At 40.8% G+C, this 22,930-nt stretch overlaps 1 protein-coding gene across 1 annotated transcript in view; it reads right to left on the reverse strand.

The window, feature by feature from the left end:
• Positions 1-505: 505 nt before the first annotated feature.
• The window catches only part of BASP1 (brain abundant membrane attached signal protein 1), a 51,489-nt gene continuing 29,064 nt past the window's right edge, over positions 506-22,930 (reverse strand). The window contains exon 2 of the mRNA XM_057708034.1: positions 506-2,083. Coding sequence (XP_057564017.1) covers positions 1,397-2,074 — 678 coding nt within the window. The 5' untranslated portion in view covers positions 2,075-2,083 and the 3' untranslated portion in view covers positions 506-1,396. The remainder of the gene's footprint in view (positions 2,084-22,930) is intronic.

The raw sequence follows: 22,930 nt of genomic DNA on the forward strand, positions 1-22,930 counted from the left end.
GTCCATGCTTCCTTGCTTTCCACGGCTATCTTGTGGCCTGCTCACAGCACTCAGGCCCCCTTTCCCAGCTCTATCATGACTATGGTACATACACAGATAAAACCAAACCATCTTCAGTGGCTTCACAACTTACGTACGTGTGATGTTTCTATAAGACCTTATAATTCTCTTCTACCCAGCCTTCAATTTTAAACCCATTTATTGCCTTATAATGTATTTTATTCAAAATATTTGTGACTTTTAAGTGAACTAATCACACCCACATTTTTTAATAGGGTATATATATCTCCATGGATCTAGTAAGTCTTCAGTTCACCTTCTTTCAAGATTTACTGACATCGATCCAGCTGATTTTTAAAAAAGATAACATAGAGGACCCTGCTTTCTACTTTTATCCGAACATAGCCATGAAAATGCCCACTGCACTGTTCTGTTCTCTACTTGAAGCAGTTACCGAGGAGGGGGCAGGATGGTGGTGTAAAAGAAAACCAGCAGCCTCCGTGACTTCAGTTTAATTGTTTCACTTTATTACTGTTGCACCATTTATACAGTTACATATAACTTCAATGCAGCCATTGTACATTTTTTTGTGTTTTTTTTACTTTTTTCCATTTTCCAATGAGTGGTGTATTTGGTGTCTTGTGACACAGAATGGAAGAGAAAACTGGAACTGCAATGAACGCAAACTTTTTTTTTTTTTTTTTTTTCATCTCCACTGACCAATAAACAGAACTACAGGTGCACCCAACCACGGACATGCATTAACTCGTCATGAGAAATCTAGGGAGGCTAAGTAGGATGAGAGCATGTTTGTTACTCCCAAAAAGACCTGGGGAGGAAGAATGGAGTATTGTCATTGAGATACATGTGGACAGGCTATGTGGGCTGTCTGAAAGTTGGCATTCATCCACAACATTAAAAAAATATCAAAATAAGAAAGGCTGTAAATGAAAAAGAAAACACAGAAAATACTGCTTTCATAAAGATCTGATTGCCTTGGCACAGGCCCTGCGGGCAGAATCAAACGCATCACTCCCGACTCCCCTTGCAGAAAGACAAGATGTCAGATCTTAGTGGCGGAGTGCATGTAACAGCAGTTCAGGTACAAAAGATGTACTGTACTTTCAGACATTGATCTTTAAAATCCAGGACTGATTGGTAGAGTTGACTGAAGGTATATTAGATATTTCCCCACAAAAATACTATTTGGATTCTCCCCACCCCCTCCCTCCCGTGATGGGACCACATCCTTATTCTTGGGCGATACATATCCTTACTTCCAATTTGAAACAAGTTAGTATAGGAGAGAGAGAGACAGAGAGAGAGAGCGAGAGAGAGAGAGACAGAGAGACAGGTCTTCGTTAAGCGGTATTCTTTTATCCATAGGCTGTCCTTGTTATTCTTTCACTGCTACGGTTTGATCAGAATTGCCTGCCGGGGTCTCGGCGGGTTTGACCTCGTCTGCGGGGGCCTGGGCCTTGGGCGTGGAACTGGGTGCTTCCGTGGCTGCTGGGGTCTCCTTGGATGATGGGGCAGCCTCAGTGCTGCTGGGTTTTGAGTCTGAAGCTGGGGCCCCGTCACTTTTCGTCTCCTGCGCGGCAGGAGCTGCGGGAGCCTCAGTCTTTGTGGGTTCCCCTGCCTCCTTGCTCTTGTCATCCTTGATGGGGGCCGAGGGCTCCGCCGCCTCGGTCTCCGAAGCTTTGGGGGCATCGCCGCCCGTAGCGGGGCCCGAGGCGGCCGCCAGCTCCTCCTCGGCATCCTTCGGGGGCTCCGGCTTCCCCTCGGCTCCCTCCGTCTGCTCGGGCTCTGCCTTCGGGGCATCTTCCTTGGCCGCCTCTGTGTCTTTCTCGCCTTCCTTGTCTTCGGGCTTGTTGGCGGCATCCTGGGCCTCCTTCTCTGGCTTCTCCTCCTTGCCCTCCTTCACCTCTGGGGTCTCCGCAGCAGCCTGGGTCTCATTCTCCTTCGGGGTTCCCTCCTCTTCTGTCCCCGCTCCTTCGGCCTTCTTGTCTTTGTCCTTGGCCTTCTCATCATTCACGTTGTACCCCTTCTTCTTCTTGCTCAGCTTGCCTCCCATCTTGGAGTTCTGTAACACAACACAACACAACGCAAAACGAGAGTTACTTGTGGCTCTAGACGGAATGTCTGTGTCCTCCCAAATTCATAGGTTGAAATCCTAACACCCTATCTGACAGTATTAGGAGGGGGGGGACTTTGGGAGTTGAATTAGGACATGTAGGCAGAGCCCTCCCGGATGGGATTCGCGCCCTCATAGAAGAGACCCCACCCCAGAGCTCTCTGGCCCCTCTCCCCCTGTGCCCACCAGCCAGAAACCAGCCATCTACAATCACAGAGCAAGTCCTACCAGACACCAAATCTGCCTGCACCTTGATCTGGGACTTCCCAGCCTGCAGAACCGTGAGAAACAAATTTCTGTTGTTTACAAGCCACTCGGTCCATGGTAATTCGTGATAGCAGCTCCAATGGACAAAGATGCTTGTCAAGTGTAAGAACTGAAAGAGGCTTCTGTTTACAAAGTAAAAGGTTTAGAACACTACTGAACTGGACGCTTCAGAATGGTAAACACGGTAAATCTTAGGCTACATGTATTTTGCCACAATTAAAATAAAATAAAACAGTGAGTTATAAAAAGTCAAGAGCTCATTTATAAAGTGTCTGAGGATTTAAGCCAAGGACATACCAAGCCAAGATCAAAGAATCAGCGATTCAAAGACTAAGCCTGTCAAATCGTCAAGAGAACTGGAGCAGTGTTTGTTTATCTGCTTTCCCATGTCCGGCTCAAGCACCCGGTGTTGAACGAAACGGCGGTGACAGCCATTTTAGGTCCACCGTAAAGCTAGTAAAAGGAGTCATAATTTTAAAATACTTTGCAGAGAAATGGCACAGCTGGGAACTCACAACTTTCAGGAAAATAATCTCAAACTACAAACTCCCTTCAAATTCCATTCTTTGCACACATGTACATACATGCACACACATCTTCAAAGACCAAAGGCAAGGAGGATTTCGTCTATCTCACTATTAAGAAGGACCCATTAAAGGAAAACTATCGCTCAGAAAATGAAAAGCGTGGTGTCACCAGTGACACTGAGCTGGTTAGTTGTGTCAGGCTTGTATTCATTGCTTTTCAAGGCATTTTTGGCTTAAAAGAGGTAGTTCCACAGTAAGATAAAAGTGTCCTTCATCATTAATTTCCTGAAGAGAATTCAAACTAGATATGCAAGTTCAATGGTCATTAACAGCCTTTTTCATGCAAAGTCAAGCCTCCAACTTCCTGGAGGTGGACACTTTGAATGTGTGAATATGTTTGAATCCGTGAACATATTTGAATCCTGAATTTTTCTCCTCTAACACTAAAGCATTAATCCTAATCAAGAATCAATTATAAATTTAAAAATAATAAATTCAGCCCAGAACTGTTGCATTTCTTTTTGTTCAAGTGTATTTTTACGGCATCATATACCAGTGGGAATCCACTGGCATGTTGCTCTTTAGAAGAAAACTGGTTGCCTTTCCTTGATGAAGCATGGCAGAGTTACGTGGCAACATCCTCTTTCATCATCACAAATAGCCCAGGGGAAAAAGACAGAGAGAGAGGAGAGAATGCACGCCTTGCCCTGTGCCCCGCGCACAGGTGTACAGGTGAGACCTCTGCTTCTGCTCCAGGTCAGGGCTGAGTCCTGGCAGAATTATACTGTACTCTTTGACCAGCCTTTTTTCTTTTTTTTTTTTTTTAAGTATTTTCCATTTAGAACAGAAAATCTGCTGCTTATTCATTCCATTCCTCGGAATCATGATTCAGGGCAGTGAAACCTACATTGATCTTATTTAAAAGCCGGGTGTTAGGCAGAAGAGTGCTATTCTTCAGTCAAAATTTGTCTCACCACTCTATATGTGAATTTCCTGTCCGAAATTGGGGAAGAAGAAAAAAGCAATAAACTGAACGGTGACGAAAATACTGTTCCTATTCTCAAGGAAGGCCTTCGTTACGTTATCGGAGTAAGAATTTCTCTTACACATTTCTTTCTAAAAAGGGAGTGCCTTTTGGTCATAACCTACTTTAGACATCCGACGGGCTCTATGTGACTTAATTTTTGGTTATTTCTCCCTCAGAAGTGGGAGCAAATATATATGGTAAAAATACTTTAGATACACCTTCATCCTGTAAGCAATCACAAAACAATAATTGAAGAGTTGAAGAAATAAACTGAAGCAGTATTTTAAATTATAGTTTATAACTCTTTCCTTGAATTCTGAATTACCTAGTACGGATGAATGGTGCATGTCAAAATGTCAGCTCTGATATTTCAAGATATTTTGGTACGTTAGTTTAGAGCCAAGAAATAGAAAACCTGCAGGTCTGCCTTTAAGATCTTCTCCCAATTCTATAATAGAAACCCATATGCCAACTTAGAAATTAAAGAACAGAAAACAAAGTATAAATGTTTGTTTTATACTTTGAGTGCCCTTTCCTGACCCACACAGTATGAAATTCTACACAACTATCCCCAGAGGCTTAAAGTCATGTTGGTTTACAAACCTAAAATCTACTTTACTAAAATTGGTGTTCTGAAACACAGTTAGGGCCACTTTCTACTCTTTGTTTCTGGGTAGGAAATGAACACACGTAATCAAATAAGTAAGAAAGTGTGTCTCCATTCCTGTTTGTCTTTCAAAGTTAACAAACACTCCTACTTCTGCAAATGTTCTCATGTTAGTTATAGTGAGGTATTAGAGGGAGGCTTACAGAATCCACTAGAACCCTGCAAACCAGGGCAAGTCTGGTTATTTCCCAAGACAAGATGGGTGAAAACCTTGCCAACAGCCAGGGAAAAATTAAAATTATAACTTAAAATCTATTAACTGTTTCCAGGGGTCCAGCACAAGCCTAATCCCAAACACATTACTGAACTATTTTATTTAATCGTCTCAACAGCACCATGAGGTTGTAAGTATACCATCCATATCCTCCTCTTACCCATATGGAAATTCTAACTAGCTGAGTTCATGGAGCAATGTCCTAAGCAAAAGGCCAAGTCCAACAAAATTAGGTCAGTCAGGAGGGCACTAGTCTAGGAGGTTACAAGGAACTCCACCAAGAAGCTGGCAAATGGGCAGAGTTCTCATCTCAGGAATGGTACCTACCCTGAGTCACATGGTTGATGCAGATTTAGGGTGAATCAAAAATTCAAGATGTTGACAAGGTAAGGATGAAATTCAGAATTTCAGGTACCCTTTGCTCCTAAATTTTTTATCACCCATTTGCCAATGGAGCTTTGTATCAAATCCTTAAGAAATAAGGAGAGTGGCAGACATATATTTTAATTACTTCTCATTTCTATTACTTCTAATTTTGAAAGAACTCGGTGTAGAAATTCAGAAGCTGGAACTTCTAAGTTTAATAAAAAAAAAAAAGGCAGTTAAAACAAACACACACACACAAAACAAAAACAGCTGAGCAACCAGTAACCCATGCTGGAAGGCAATGAAACCCAAATCTAAGCTACAATGAAAGGGCTAGGACTCCCTTTGCATTTCTCCACATCTGGGACACTCACTAGCCACTGGGTGACACAGCAAGAAAACTCACACCCAAGCTGATGCACTGGAACCAAGGTCTCCATGTTGATTCAATAACCAAACACTAAAGCTGATTTATTATAGTTACAACATCTCAAAGGAAAGCGAACTCCGGAACTGTCCTTTGAAATTACAACAGAATTCTATGTTACAAGGGCTAAAACTATAGAGGATGGCTTTAAATTGGCATAGAAAACAACTAACAACAAACAGCAGGAGAGAGGAACTTCACTGTGTTTAATCTGGAAAATACTGGACAGGAATTATTTCACGGAGACTTTTTGCACAGTGCGTCATGGTAGATGTTATGAATTCCGTCTCCACAGCGCACCTGCCCTGAATCCTTGGGCGAGTTACTTAACCTCGTTGTCCTTTCATTTTCTATAATATAAGAGATGTCAATCTTAGAAAAATTTAATGTGAGGCATCAGTACAACGTTTGACATTTCACAGGCCTCCAATAAATGTTAGTTCCTTTCCCCATCATTTAGTTATGCAATTCTTAGATAATTCTGTGCTTGTAAACCCCAAGAGAATAGCAGGACACAGGTTCCACACACGCAAACATACACAAGTTCTAGAATCAGGAATTAGAAGCACTGTAATTAAAATATTTTAAAAATATTTTTAAATGGCATCAAGAAGATTTTTGGTATTTGTGTTCCAAGCATGTTCCTCCTGACTGAAAATATGTGGAAAAGAAGTTTGTACAGTTATCTGTTGTCACCATACTACCATCATACTGCTAACAGACAAAGATAACCACCTCTACCAAGCTCTTCAAATTCTTTGTTCCTTTTGCTCCAGCAAGACTGTCGGCGGACATGGAAGATGGTCCTTAGCCATTCAAATCATCTAAGTTGTGTTTATTTTGTACACACAATCCCAGGTCACACTGGGCAAAACCACCTCTGTATAAGCTGAATTATCGTGGGATTTCACTACACAACCACAATTCTTGCAAATTCTAATATGATCAACTCACCCAGAACTTTCCTAACATGCATGTAATTTTTTTTTCTGACCTTAAAATAACCAATCTATTAGCATAACCTACTGAATTAAAACTTAGTCTTTCATTTTGAGAAACTACAGGTAGACATTGAGCATCTTCTATAAACACAGCACTATGGAGTAGTTCTGAACTGTTTAGCTCAGTTGTTTCCACTTTACCTCCTCTTTTGATGGGCCACCTACCAACCGCTGGTGGTCCTGCTTGGCAAGATTTGCTCTCTGCACAAACTCTTTTTTTAAGTGCTTCCTAAAATCATCTGATGCTAACCACTTTCATAAACATTGCATTCAGTGTAGTGTTATATAGAAATCTTGAGAAACATCAAGTGGTAAGAATTTCTAGGTCCAAATTTCTACAATATATCCATCTAACCCTCTTTTTAAAAAAGGGAAAAAAAATAAGTCAGGGACTTCTAACTTAAATAGAAAGATAGAAACATAAGATAATTACCAAGCCTGAAAAGCCAAATTAAAACTTCTTTCTCCATCCCTGTATCATGTGAGAACCATTTAAATATATACATTCAGTCACCTAAGACTAAGCAATCTGTTTCCTATATATAAAAACCATTTATAAAACATAAACTGGCGCAATGTAGAAATTATTTTCTTGCCACCATCTCCACTACCTCATCCAGAATTAGTTGATACGGGGGTGAGTCAAAAATTATCTACACACTGGCTGTAGAATTTATAGAAGTTTTAATATAACCGGAGTGCAGATAATTTTTGACTCACCTCGTATTATGAACAGTGTTTGTAAATCCTTCAGGAACATGCATTCAGTGCAAATGCAAGCCTTGCCTTTTTTCTAAAGCAGGATTTGCCGTTTCATAGGACAGTAACCCTGAGCGCTTAGTCTTGTGTGGCCTCCCCAACAGGGTATATTTTGTCCAGAAACCAGCTTTCACCCACTTGCTACTGGTGACAACAATTATCTAAATAGAGGCTGGATTCACTTGTTCCTCAATTAATGCTAAAATTCTCAAGTTCCTAACTAGAGACTCCTTCATCCCCCCAAGTTCACAAGTGATCTTTAAAGTATGAAGGGTAAGTTTATTTATACCTAGTTTAACCTCGTTTAATCTCATGGAAGAAATATGATAAAGGACCTTAAATTTTATGAAGAAAGTGGATTAAATTCCTGAGACAGAATAAGTGTTAAGATTGTCTGATACCACGAAACTGCCTTCAGTTTTGCCAAAGTTGAAGGTTTTAGCTGCGGGGTCATTCCCTTTTCCTTCCTTCGAAAAGCCTGAAGAGGTGAACACACAAGCAAGCACTACTATCACCACTCAGTTATACCATTTATTTTGGAAGGAATCCTTTTGGTTTTATTTTGTTTTGAATTGAGCCCAGAAAATGGAAATTTCTTCTAAGAAAAAAAAATTTTTTTTTCACCTGTTCATAAAGGCCTGTATCTTTTCATGGATTCTCTTGTATGTTGAGAACCTGATTAAATAGTTTTATCTAAGATATCTCCCATGAATTGCTGATTTCCAAAATCAAGGTGCGCTTCATTTCTTCATCCACTGTAATGGAAAGCTATACCAAACAAAACTAGGACATAGCACCATTTTTACAGAGCTATTAGAATGCAGCATATCAGAAGAATTTTTTTGGAGTTTACTGTAAGTTGGGAAAGAGTTCCAGGCCAGTTATAGGTTTTTAATGCCAACAGCTCTGCTGTGGTTATATCAGCATGAGGTCATGGTGACTTCTACACAGTAAAGGCAAGGATTCACTACCACACATAAAAGAGCGAGAGAGGCAGGAGAAAGCAAGCTTCTTGTTTTCAATAGCCTCTCTTCACCCTCCATATATGGCTTCTGAATATCTACGCCTCCACTGGATCCAATCTTTTTCTGCATTTTAACTTACAGAAACTGAAGCCAAATATTCGATCCCATAAGCTTCTCTAGCAGGACACCTTCAGAGGCAAGACAAAAGTATCCAGCAGTAAAGGATTTAAATCTTGACTCCATTCTGCATGAAAGGTAAAGCAGTGGCATCAGGAATTGGAAGCCCACTGGAATAGCTTCCCTGGTCCCAGTGCTAAGGAAGAAGTCAACTGGCAGACTGTGGTGAGTGAAGCCATCAGAAGTTCTGCCCCATCCAGTGACTGAGGTTCTCAAATCCTCTGGCTACCAAGTGAAAACACACAGCTCAGCCCCTCTGCCCATGTATTCCTTTGGTTTCGGGTAAGACAACTGCCAGTGTTTTAAGACATAAGAAGGCACAGCCCCACCTACCAGGATAGAATCTATAATCAATATTTCAGCCATTATGGAAGCTGTTCTTACGGCTTTCTAATAAAATGTGAGGTTTCTGGGGGCTATATTGTACTGTGTCCTTTCTGGAGTCTTTGAAATGAAACACTAAGTAGTCTGGTTGGGTGTAGGTGCAGGTGAGGGAGACAGGGGGAAATGTTGGATCAAAAGGAGTTCTGAGCAGGAGAAACAACAACAGAACTGCCATCACCAACTTTAAAATGTCAGTCCTCTGAGGCAGGTGTAGATAATAGCATGCTATCAGGCATCCTAGAAGAGTCCCTCTAGAGAGCTGTGTTATCCAAAGAGCTTTCAGGAACCATTTTGCATTCCGGTGGCAAGCAAAATCATTTGTAATTAAATGTTAGTGTTTATCTCAGCTGATGTACTGGTTTTAGATGTTTTGATGTACAGATGATCACCATTTGTGACTGCTGAATTTTCATTTAGGTAGCATTTCGTTGGCTATATCCATTAGTGAAAGCTTCCCACATCTTCAGATTAAAAGTGCAAGCCCCAATTATAGCACTGACCCTCTTCAGAAAATGCAACCTTGCATAATGACAGCTTCCAGGCATTAACTACCCCCAAACCATGGGGATTACAGGCTCTGTATTTTTCCTACAATTAGTACATGCTCCATGACATCTCCCAATTCCATTTCTCATTTGTGTATTTCTACATTTTTGTTACTTTGTCAATGAACAATAATGCAGTTCTGTGACAATGAAAATCACTGGCATACATTAACTGGTGTATAAAACAAAACAAGAAAATGACAGAGTATTTCCCCATATGGTCTGGAAGTTACTATATTGTGACTTTCAATGCTATCCCTATTTATATCTTCTCTCTCTGCACTAATATCTAGGCATTTTCTAGGTAGGACAGTTTGAATCATACAAAGGTCCCACCGACTGCCAACTTTCTATTTTGAAAATACAAAGTTGGGTTAATTAACCATTTCATTTAGAACCAGGAGACTGAAGTTCTTACGGATGATGTCAAACAGATGATGATGAAAAAGATGCCTCTAAGTCTATAGCAAAACCCAACATGAATATGTAACAGTATGTGTCAGAGACTGAAGTGCTATTTATGGTTTGATTGCTGCTTTATGGTGTGATCAAGACAAGACACAGTCTCCTTTTGATTCTGTTTCCATCTGCGAGGCAGATACATTTTCTTCTGATTATAAGATGGAAACAGAATCAAAAAGAGACTACTTCTTATCTTGATCACACATGAAAATGAATCAGTGTTTCTTGACAAAGTTAAATATGTGACCATAGCAGATAGCATATTAACTGTGTCACTCTGCAAATCCAGGGCTGCAAAGATTCAACAGGTTTATGAGACAATCCATTACTGATTTTTTTAAGGTAACGTACAAAGGTAGAACTGACTCTAAGTTGCATCTGCAGACAAACATCACCAGACACGTTGGGTTTCTAGACTCAGGCTGAACGAGTCCATGTTGGTCAAACCCAGCTGAAGCAAATGCTGGGACAAGATAAAGGAAAAAAAAAATATGTATTTTTCACCTTAAGGAAAGAATTTACAAAGTATGGAGAAACACAACAAATTCAAAATACACTTTCAATAAGAACAGAGGAGAAAAAAATCTAAAACATATGGTTTGTTATGTCCAACAATTTCTGTTTTCAACAACTGGCTGCTGGTGCTTCACTTCTGTCAACTACAACTGGCACTCGCCACGGGCACTTGCCATCTCCCTCTACGAAGATTAAGTCATGGGCTGCTGCAGCCGCTGGCCGCCAACGCCTCCCTGAAAGGTGTTCAGGGTTCAGGGTGGAGAGCTGAAATGAGGCCCTCTGAGCTCTGGGAAAAACTGGCAGAACAGGTCTTCAGATAGTCAGATATTTTCAGGAGCCAACTTTATGAGCCCAATGCTTGTATCTCCTCACATCTAGAAAAGCACTAAAATCCTTCCTGGTGACGACCTGCTCCCCGTGACCAGCAGTAACGTGCACAAGACGAGCTGAAACCTTCTGTAAACAATGCGTGCTTGAATGCATGTTTTCCCCTTTCACCAACATCAGATATACAATGATCCTCCCCCCCCCCACCCCCACGTCTTGGAACAGCTTCTCAGAGCTATCTGGGATGCTGTCTCCTGAGCTGCAGTCCTCATGTTGCCCCAAATAAAACTTAACTCGCAACGCTCACGCTGTGCATTTCTTTTCAGTCGACACATGCAAATGCCAAAACTCTTATTCTAAAAGAGGAAAATGAAGTAAAGATAATGGAGCCTATACGTATTTTTGGTACTCCTACCAGGATGCACTTTGTCATAATGATTTGCTCTCAGGTTTTATCAATGCCTGATGATAATTTCCATTCTTGGGATTACTGTTGTCAGTATCTGATTCAGTGAAAGCTTGCATTCAGCCATCATAACATCACCAATATTTAGGAGCTGGGAAAGTCCTCTGGGAAGAGGGTACTGTAGTAAGAGTTGTCAACCCATGTTTCAATTTCTAAGGCAAACCTATTACAGACAATGAGTAAAATTTTAGAGAAAACATTTTCAAGATAATTTATTTCCCTGTCACAATAAAAATGTTCAACATTATAAAAATGTACTGTAAAATGTGCAAGAAATATTTGGAAAACACACATACACTCACACTGCTACAACTCAGTTTTCCTAGAGATGTAGTTAAGATGAGTTAGAGCTACAAAGTCAGAAAGCCCCCCTATAGAAAAGGAAATTAATCCCAAGTGATACTTCCATTATTCTCCTTCATGAAGTCCAGGCTAGGTCTACAGAGCATCCTCAAAGCATCTTTGGGGATCTCTCATCAAAAATTTAACATGTAGAGTAACCTCAAGAACTTCAAAGCTTCCGAAATTATTCTAGATAAAAAATACACTTGATCTTTAGTAGGAAAAGAAATTTTGTTGTTGTTGAAATAAGACATGGCAGGGAACATAAGAGCAAAAAGCCTACTCTAGTCTAGCAAGAGGATTAAGACACACAGAGACAATTAAAATGAGAGTAAGTTAAGCCTCATAAGAGAGCAAAAAATAGCAGTTTTCCCAGAAGAGATGACCACTAGCTGGAGTCAGGAGATAGAAGTTTTACAGACAGGGTGGATTTTGAGACTGGAAATATCAGAAGTACTTATACACATAGAACTTAACTCTGTCTAGGGCTGTCTTACTATTCAATCTTTACATATATTATCCCAATAACTCTCTTATCAACCCTACAAAGGAAGAAAGTATTACTACTTCCACTTTACCACAAGGAAACTAAGGCATGTCGGAGCCAAATAACTTACCCCATATCACACAACTACTAGTCTGAAGATGTGGTGTGAACCCATACACTCTGGGTCTGGAGTGAGATCTTTTAACCACGATAAATTGCCTTGAAAGATGACTAAGCTAACTTGACATGAAGATGGGAAAGAGTAAAGTATTTATGTTAGAGCAAACAAACAGGAAGAATCCAGTCCAGAGTATAAGAAAACCTTCTTTACATTTAGGAGCTAGGTGAGGACTCATCTACCTGGAGGGAGGGATGATGGAACATAATCTATCCAGGTTGCCTAATGGAATGTTTGTATTTAGGGGGCAGAAAACCAGCTTTTTTCCAGAAAGGGAAAAAAAGATATATCTCGGTAATCAAGAGAGAATTTTAGGAAGCAGCTTGGAGGAGTTATACTCCACTGCAAAAAGATAAAAACAAACAAACAAACAAAAAACAAAACAAAAAACAACCAAGAACAGAAATTGTGCAATTTGATCTTGTGATGAGTTGTAAACTACTGACTCTGGAGTGACTTAGGTAGAGGAGTGAAGACACATGCCTCCTTGGAAAGGCTCAAAGAACACGTGAGAAGCCAGAAAAGACATCCACAAAGGTCCACACTGAAGAGTGTTCGTGAGGTGAAGGCAATGCCAAGGCAAGAATTTGCAATTTTATCAGGACTTAGTTTCGTCTATTTGTTTATAAGGACTTGGAAGAACTGAAAATACGTATACGGGAAGATGGGACGAGACGAAGAATAGAGAAACGAAAGCGGAAAGATGAAGAAATAATGGACAGGGCAAGGTCCTGGAAGATTCATTCAGAAAGGTCAGTCAAGCTTAAGCTTGGTAAGGTGGGACCCTTACTATACAGATGGGAGAGGGAGAGAGAGAAGTCAAGTGAACTCCAAAGTCAGTGGCTTTCCCAGACTGGGCATTGGCACTGCTCTCTTTCAAGTGCATGCAGTCAAACCTGAATTATTCCAGACCAAAGACTCAATCAGGTCTCTCTACAGTAAATGTTAGATCATGTGTCTTTAAAACAGTCATTCATCTTTCAGTACTCTTAACCTCTCAGTTCTTTCATATAAGAGTTAGGATTTCTCAAGTACTTGGAGGAAAAGGACAGACATTTCACCAACTAAGATGCTCTAAAATGCGAAAGAATTAACATAGTGACCACTAAACCAGGAGAGGTCTTATTGTGAAACAATTCGATGTGCAAAGTAGAGCAAATAGGCTTAGTGCATTACTAAGGGGCTTAAGAGTTTCTTTGATAAGAAATGCATAGTTGATATCTAGACCTGCATTCATACAGTATTCATTCTTTTTCACATTCTTTTCCCATTTAGGTTATTACAGAGTGTTAAGCTGAGTTCCCTGTGCTGTACAGTAGGATCTTGTTGGTTACCTATTTTAAATATAGCAGTGTATACAAGGGACATTAATTCCTAAGAACTTCATTACTACCCTTATTCTTTCCTTATTATGTCTTGATTTCAGATAAGCCTCCATCTTTGCTTACTTATCTGTATCATCACTACTTATCCCTTTTCTATTGTGTTGCATTGTGCTGGAAGTTTTAGCAGTAAAATAGATCTGACCCCATTTCAACATCGACCCGAAGTCTAACTCCAGACTTATTCAACATAAACATAATGACCCCAGAAGAAAGATTTTGTTTTTAAGGTTGGTAAAGCGCAATGGGTGCTTGGTAAGTATTACAGACTCACTATCCACTGAAACGTGCAATTTTCAAGAAACAAATTCAGAAGCTGAAAGAATCTATACAACTGTATAAACTGAGTTCTGTAAACTCTGCTTTCACTTAGCTATAGAAATGAGTATGCTAAATTAGACCTGAAATGTCCATTTCACTAGCCAAGTTCCAGGGATCACCCATGACGGCAAACTCTAGAACCTGTCACATGATTAAAACAAGAACACACAGAAATCACTAATAATGTTGACTACATTTTTCTTTTAGGTTACTATGTGCATACTGTAGAGACCAACTCTTCAAATTCTATCTTCTAGTTGAGTCTACAAGGTTAGAACAGAAAACCCTGAGTTGATGCTGCTGTTATAAATATGGCAGATGACGGTATGCTTGTCTTAGAATATAAAGGTTAACTAAATGCAGACCTCATACAGAGGGGTTTTTTCCCCTCGCTTTTTAAAATATCCTGCCACATGCAGCAAACACTATCGGAAAACATGTATTATTCATTCCCTTCAATAGTCTGATATGCTTTTAGAGTGTCCCGTACATTCACATCATTATTTATTTGCACTTAACGGGTGAGGTGGTCCTTTCAAAAAGCCCTGGTTACAGCATCCCAACATATGACTTTCTATGAATCACCTGTTCTTTTAGTCAATAAAGCTAGTAAGTGAACCACAACCAGCCCAGGAAATGCAAGCCACTGAGATCACTTCTGAACCATTCCCCTCTTCCACAGACTCAGGAAACTCTCATGTCTTCTCACCACAACTAATTTTGAACTCTCAGAACAGAGTTAAAATAAAGCACAGGGGAAAAAACACAGCAGCCAAGATATTTTTGCTGTTTATTAACGGACTCGACAGACCATCATGGGCTCTGAAGCCCTAACAAACAGGCCTGCTCAGTGTAGTTCACTCAACAAAGACAGGCTGGTAGCCAAGGAGACGGGGAGGCGGCCCACCTACACCGATTTTACTTCTAGTAACTTCTACATCCAATCATAAAGGGAGGTTCACACTTTCTATGATCTTCTAAAATAAAATCGCCATAAACTGACATATTAATGTGTCTTTTACTCCCTCCGGCACCAATAGCAAATATAGTCTTTCCAGTCCTAAAGCTATTTCATATTTTAATCATTTTTGATGAAAACTTTCCAAAATTCTTTATACATGTCCTTGATTTTTCAATGAAGAAATTGATTTTTTTCTTGGTGTTGTGCTTTAGCACAAAGAAGGGTTCAGGAAACGTATGCTGAATTAAGAAACAATGCATTCAATCCACAGGCAAAAAGTGCGTGCTATGTCTATCTTCAAGAGGCTACTACAACGTTGAGTTTAAGCAACACAGTGTAACATTTAATGTCCTTTGTCAACCAGCCTGTCCTTACAAATCAAGTTTATCTTTCAAAACTTCTCAACCAAACAGTCTATCCCAAGCTGTCCGTCCATGTTCACGCTCCCTGTCACGCTTTCACCTTCTTCAAATTTGAGCATCTTAGGTACTCAATGAAACACTGAGCAATGAAGAGACACTGAAGGTTTGAGTCCCAGAGAGCTGTGAGATTTAAAAACATGACTGAGGGGTATTTCTTCTTAACCATGGAACTCCTGAAGAAATAAAGACTGCCTTTTATCCTCAGACCTGGCATATGGCAAAAGCTCAATACATAGCTTTTCAAGTCATGAATGAATGGGAATGAATTCTCATTGAAGCAACTGGGATTCAAGACCAATTTGTTCCTTATTCGTGATGTCATTTGGAACAAAGTCACTCAAATTTTCTCTTTTGTTGATATGTCAACGTAATGCGTAAAACAGTAGTAGTGAAACGTGTGTATATAGGAATCACCCGAGGAGCCTGTTAAAAATCTAGATCTGGGGTCTCATTACAGAGATTAATTAGGGGGTCCAGGGTGCATCCTAAGAATCTATTTTTCAACAAGTTGACCAAGTATAGCCAAAGCTGGTGGCTCAGAGCCACCGGCTGAGAAATACAGATACATGGAGTCTGAAGTGACACTGAGTCAGTTAAGGATGTTTTGCCATCTGTAAAAACTGAAACATGAAAACCCCCCAAACCAACGTGATTACTGGTGGTTACAAAGCTAAAAACAAGCACGGCATACCACCTAGCTGCGCCTGGAGATACGGGTGCACAAAACAGGGTGGTATCAGCTCCAGTGAAATCTCATCAACGACTGAGCCATTCTGTCTTTGAGTTCTCTTTGCTACCAGAATCACAAATAAGTCAGAATTATCAGGGCTTATTCTCCTTCCCCAAATTCCCCAACATCCAACTGCCCCCACCACCACTCTACCACCCTCTCCACCGCTCTCCCACCTAAGCCCCTCATTAATTCCATTGTTCAGCCACAGAAAAGGCACCGCACAAGCAGCCTGCTTAGAAGAGCAAGGCTCCTGACCAAACAACAGTTATATCAGCTGCAGAGACGCACCCCCGTGCCTCCATCAGGTTGTGGGTGGTCCCTTGTTACCCCAGCAATTTTCTGTCACTGGTGGGGGAAACACAGCACAGTGGATATTCAGCTCTGTAAACTCCCTCCTTACATAATGTGAGGCTTCAATTGTTGTTCAAGGTTTACGGTCTGCCCTGTTAAGACCATACCATTTTCAGAAGCATCCATTTTATGTGATGAGAGTTCACGTTTCAGAAAACAGGTTTTCCTCTTTTAGTTTCAAATGGAGCTTTGATGGCTTGCCAATGAGTTTTGTGCCCTGATCCAATACACTCTGCGGGAGAAACCACATGGCCGATGGGGTCAGCAGGTCAAGTTCAGCTATATGAACTCAGGCAGGAACGTTAACCTCAGCCCACTCAACCTCACCCTTAACAGAGAAGAGAGGGAGCGGAGGTTATTAATAGCATTTAAATGGAGTATTTGCAGGAAAGGACACAGTTCAGCTAAAGACACACAGTAGGTATTCAATAAATTTTTGTTTACTCCTTTACCTAAAACCATTTCTCAGCCCTGTGAACGTAATAGGGAGTAATCTTGAATTTCAAGATTAAGTAAAACAGAAGTGGGACAAATTACAGTATTCAAAACAGGCAAACAGATGGAAATGGATACAATTATAATCAAAATAACAATCACTTTCATTAACGTCTAAATTCTAGATTAAAGTCTGCAATATCCATTATGTAACCTGTACATTTAAAACCAAGTTAAGTGTTACTAAATGGGCAAAATCTTACAACGATGAGAATAGATGTTGGTTCTTGGACACGAGTCCGCCTTCTCCCCAGGTCGCAGGCCACCTGAATAAAGCATCTTTCCTTTCCAACCAACGCTCTCCAGTATTGGCTTTCGAGCAGTGAGCAGCCAAACCTGAGTTCGGTAATACAGGGAAAAGATGAATGCCAACCAGGAACAGCAAAGGACAGAGTGAGCCCAGCATACACGAGAAGATGCTCCAGGGAAAATCAGAAGGGACAACAGGCCTTAAAATGTCCTTTAAAGCAACCTTCAGAAAGGGAGAGGTTGTTCTCTAACTGTATTTCCATATTATTTGCTTTAGATTGAGAGGCTGCGGCGAACGGCCACGCACAGTATTCTCTTTCGCAGATTTCACCTGTTGGGCGTTCAATAATAGTTTTAAAATGGAAATATCAATAAACCTTTTCCCCAGGAATATCTTACTCTCCATCTACAACTATAAAATAATCCATTTAAACACAAAAGGAAAGGAAAGAATTACCAGATATCCCTCCTCAATTTTAGCAAAAGAAAAAAAATTCAGGCAAGAAGCCAGCCACATCTCTATTTTTTACCTATAGGCTTAGAAAAGCTAGTTAAGAAAACCCAATTGCCCAAACCCACGAGCGTTTTTCTTGGAACTCGGGAGGCACTAGGGAATGTGACATCACATTCTGAGCTACACCAACATCACGCTGGTACCTCAGCCTGCTGACCAAGTGCTAAATGCCACCCCAACATGTGGAACTTAAAACAGGGCACCCATGGCATGCCTCAGCAGAGTGCCTCTTGGGCTGTTCAAGCCACACAATGACTCACCTGAAGCACTCTCCTTTTGAAAAGGAACTAACAGCGTTCTCTGTACATGTTTTGTGAACCTGAATCTTTACAAGAAACCTGAGCTTGAGTCTCAGCATAAACAACTCCTGGCTACTTGTTAGACAACCACTCAATTCCCCAGGGCTTGGTTATTTCATGTGTATTATAAATGACTGGAATTATATTCCTTAGGTCTATAATTTTTCATCTTTACACAAACGTGCTGTAATAATGTACATATTTAAGTAGATTCTGCTGAGCACTCAAATGCACTAATATATTTATTTCACAAATGCCACTAAGGTCCAGGCACTGTGCTAGACGCCCAAGGGGAAACAAGGTCAACTCTGATAGCCCGTAGACCTTCCAAGTCTAGGTCAGAGGAAAATTATGCCTCTTAAAAAGATGGAAGGTAACAGCAAATGCTAGCTTGTGAGCTACATTCTGACGGTATGGCTTAAACGATTTTAACAAGTACGCTACAACAGAAAGTCAATTTATCTTGCAAAAGTTAGAGCAGAAAATACACAGGCAGGGGCCCAAATCTCTGCTCATGAGGCTCTCCTTGGGACGTCCTTCCATTTTTTCCCTGCACTGTCTGAGATGCAGAGCAAGGTGGGGTGTCCTTCAAATTTTTTCCCGCACTGTCTGAGACGCAGACCAAAGAGGAGTGCTGACAGGCAAGGGTGGGAAGGCACGTTGATACCAGACAAAACGAGGAACAAGGGACGCCTCAAGAGTGACTCAGTCAGGCATAAATTTCTTCTGACCAGTAGACCAAGGGTCCTGCCCTGTACACTCAACCCATGTCTCCCATGTGTGGGTGTCTGGAGTTCACTGTCTATAAATGTTCTCTGATCTGTAGGACATTGCTAAATGGAATATGCCAGTGACAGCATGAGTCTTAAGCAACCCTGCAGTTGTGACAAGTACATTTGATGAGGGGTGTACTGTCTTAATAAGGAAGTCAAAGGCAAACGGTGTCCACTGAAAACAGAAGGTGGAGGTGATAGAGAAGATGTATTTCACATGACAGAGTTCATCTGACTTACACAAGCAGGACAAACTAAGCCTCAGTAAAGATCCCAAGGGTTCCAGTACTCATTCCCACCACCAAACTTGCACTCCCACAACTTCCTCCCCTGTAACACCTTCGGGGTAGTGGGTGACAAATTACAACATTTCCTGATTGACACTAGACATCAGTGTGGGGCAAGAGATTTCAAAATACACCGCAGCCGTAGACTGCCACAGGTACCACAGACGCCACACAACTCTTCAGATGCAGGGAGAGTACAGAATCAAAGCTTGGAAGGTAACACTAGGCTATGAGTCATGAGTCTGTGTTAACGGGAAAATCCTAATGAAACTATTATAGTATTAAGTGGGTAAATTATTTTACTATGTCATTACCAAGAGACCTAAAATAGATTATCTTGAACCAAAGGGAAGGAAAATCTTTGTTAGCATGGCATCCTCTAGCCCTAGTGACTGTCTACCTGTCCTCCACATCTCTGGACCTACAAGGGTTTTCTATTAAAAAAAGGGATTGAGCTACTTCATCTCTAAAATGTCAGGTGTCTAAAACACTCTTACGATAATTACCAAGATATAAAAATTTCCATGTACAAAACTATCCACGTGTTTGCAAAAATCACCCAAATAAATAAGTAAATACATGTTGCTGGTTAGAATAAACTACCATGTAACATGAAGAAAAATCAAAGCTATACCTTCAGTCAGTTGGAAGATTTAAAAAAGCAGGTGAATTAACATTACCTAAGACCACCCATAAAAGAGGGATTAGCTATTAGGATAAAGATCAAGTGTCAGATCAATGTTATTTCTTTTGGTGTCAACTGAAATAGGCCGTCCAAGGTGCCAGCTACTGAAATAAGGGCATTCAACATAGACGGTGCTTTAAGATTTATTTCCTCCATTTTAATATTGGACCTCTTACTAATTTAAGCCTAAAATGTTTTAGAGATCATTACCAAACATGCCGCACAGTAAAAATTCCTTGCTTTGAATCACGATTCACACTTTGTGATGACTCAAACATGGGCTTTGCGATTCTTACCAAATTCTTATCTGAGAGATGAATACAGTTATTCAAAACTTATTGAATTCATCATTAAATACAGAAGATCTATTGCAAATTAAACATTTCTATCAACCTACTTCGCTTTACTTATTCACACGGATTTATTCTGTCTATAACACAGCTCTGAAAGCAGACTACACTAAAATCCCAATCGTCCTCTTAGCCAAAGCTCTCTTTTTACTTGGAATTAGTGAAACTTGACTGTCACAGGTGATTATAATAGACTCATGGGATTCCCAAAACCCCATCATGGCTTCTCAGTTCCCCCAGGTGCTCTAATTGCAAAGACCTCCTGCACGAGGAGAAATATGCAAAGACCTCCTGCACGAGGAGAAATATTTTATTTCCTGTAAGTCCTGAGGAGAGCCAAAGCCCAAACAGAAAAGCAGTGCTCACAGCAGTGAGAGGGGACCTTCACCAAAGGGGCACCCTGTTTGACTCCCCTGCACGTAGCGGCCTCACCTGGGAGGGGAAGGGCACTTCGAAATGAACAGAAAGGATGAATGACAATTATTTTAGCAAAAATTTGCTTTTTCAATTACAAATAAATGAGAACTGCTAAAAACAATCAAGAATCTGCTTATGATTCTTTTACAAAGTAATTATGCTCATTTGTCATAATCAGCGCTTATTTGCACACAAGATGCTAAGGTCCTCCTAGTTCTTTCAGGAGAAAAAGTTATCTCCCTTAAAAATTCCATCTAGAAACGTTCGTCAACTACAGTACAAATGCAGATCTGCAATTTGAACCTATCAGAACACTAGTAACATGGAAATTCCACTTAGAATGCTTTTGTAAGATAGATATGTATGTCTGCATAATACAAATAAAAAACAGGAGATAAAGTAACTGATGTTGAAGGACTTTTCTAGTCCATAAAGCCCCTGGAATGTGCTAGTGGTCTCATCATTGGTGAGTAAAAGGCACAGAACTTTGCCAGTAAGTCAAGCATCTAAACTTTCTCACATTCACAGATTCTAGTCTGCGAATCCACAGATGCTGGGGTCCACACACACGGAAGGTGACCAAAGCAACTCCGTGTCTCAGTTTGGTACTCAAGGCTCTCCATGGTTTAAGGCTTGACTTGAAAGATACGGATTATTTTGAGAGATGTTGAGGGGCCTTGATAACTGAGAATTCCATCAAGACTACCCAGGGGTAATAGAGAACAAAATAAGGAAATCCAGTTTCATACTTTGCAGCTGCTCTCCCCAAACTGTCATTACACTTGTAAAAAACCATGATAGAGATAAGTTAATTTTAAAAAACAAAATGAGCTAAACATTTTGAGTTCTGGAAATGAAAAAGAACAATTGTCTTTTTTCACAATTTTGTCAGATGATTTTACTGGCAGGATTAAAAGTGGAAATTCTAGAACTTCACTTTCTTCTAGAGCAGAGGACAGTAAACTGGGCTACATGCTCATTTTTTAAAATAAAGCTTAATTGGAACCCACCTATGCCCATTCATTTACATACTGCAGCTTCTTTCACGCAACAAGCCAAAGCAGAGCTGAGTCGTTGTGACAGAAGCTGTAGGGCTGGCAAAGCCTCAAATATTTACTATCTGGTCCTTTAAGAAAAAGCTTGCTGAGCCCTATCTAGAGTCTCAGATGAACATACTTCACCAGTGACTCAGTTCCTACTATCAGATGAGAGTGTGATTCAAGCCTAAAAGATGCTGCAAAGATTAATCAGGCTCTTTTGGGTTTGCAACAATATCATCAGTAAAGAAGACTGTCAGGTGGGAATGTTTCAAGGCTGGGACAAGATAGTGTGTTTTGTTTCTTTTAACCTCTTATCACTTACTCTCTGTATTCTGACTGCCCGAGAGGCAGAGAGACTTAGGTTTTGGTATCAACACAGCACTTCCAGGTCAGAAACTGAACAAGCCACTGAACCTCTCAGGAGGCATGGGGCAACAGCACAAAATCCAGACCGGAACCAGAGGCTTCCAAGCTAGGACTCCATTCCTTTCTGCTGCTTGGAGATAGTGAGTTTCCTAGACCCTGCGAGCCTATTTTTTCAAAAGCATAAAATGGGGATAATACCTTTACGTGAGAGAGGATTTATACAAATCAGACAGACTTCAATGCTCCTCTTGAGCAGAGGGTGTGATGTCATGACACCCTCCAGGTTCTATCATGCCTGGCCTTCTCTGAAGCGAAAAGGCTCAACTTTGTGATGTTTCCAGAATATCAATCAAACAATGGTGAAAGTGAAGCTTTAAGGAAGCAGAGCTGTTGCTTTCCTTTCATTTTCCCTGGACCTGTCTTTCTCATCTTCAAGCCTCCACCTAAGCTAAGCTCCTGTCTTCTGTCCGTGACTTCCTTCGAAAGTCCATGGGGGCGTGGCTCTTGATCCCCATCAACTCAGCTGTCTTGCTTTTCCTGGGAGACCCACCTACTTGCGCAGTTTCAAGAGCCTTCTGTGTCCACAATTTGCTGACTGTTACTTCCTGAGCTTCAGACTCACACACAGTATATACCACTGACCCCACATGGGTGTCCCTTGGGGATCTCAAACTCAAGATCTCCCCAGGTGAGCTCATTTTCCCACCTTTCCCACCTTCCTGAATCTACTCCTTTTCCTGTCTTCCCACCCAAGGGACTGTATCTATCCCACTGCTTGGGCAGAAACACAGGGTCTTTGTGGACCAACCTGAATCACCACTATCACCACCACCACCACCTTTGCATCCAACTGCTTGAAAAGTGTTCATAATTCCACAGCTAAGTGCTGGCAAACAAAATCTGATCTAAAGTGTTGTATGTACTTCTGAAGAAAGATAGCTTGGCGCTCCAGCAGCCATTCTGGACCATGAGGACAGAAAGAGCCTGATATCTTGATGGCAACACTGAATTGCCACATCAGCCCTGGAGCCCATCTCCGGAATGTTA

The sequence above is a fragment of the Hippopotamus amphibius genome, chromosome 15 (assembly GCF_030028045.1).
Source record: "Hippopotamus amphibius kiboko isolate mHipAmp2 chromosome 15, mHipAmp2.hap2, whole genome shotgun sequence".
NCBI classification, from domain to species: Eukaryota; Metazoa; Chordata; class Mammalia; order Artiodactyla; family Hippopotamidae; genus Hippopotamus; species Hippopotamus amphibius.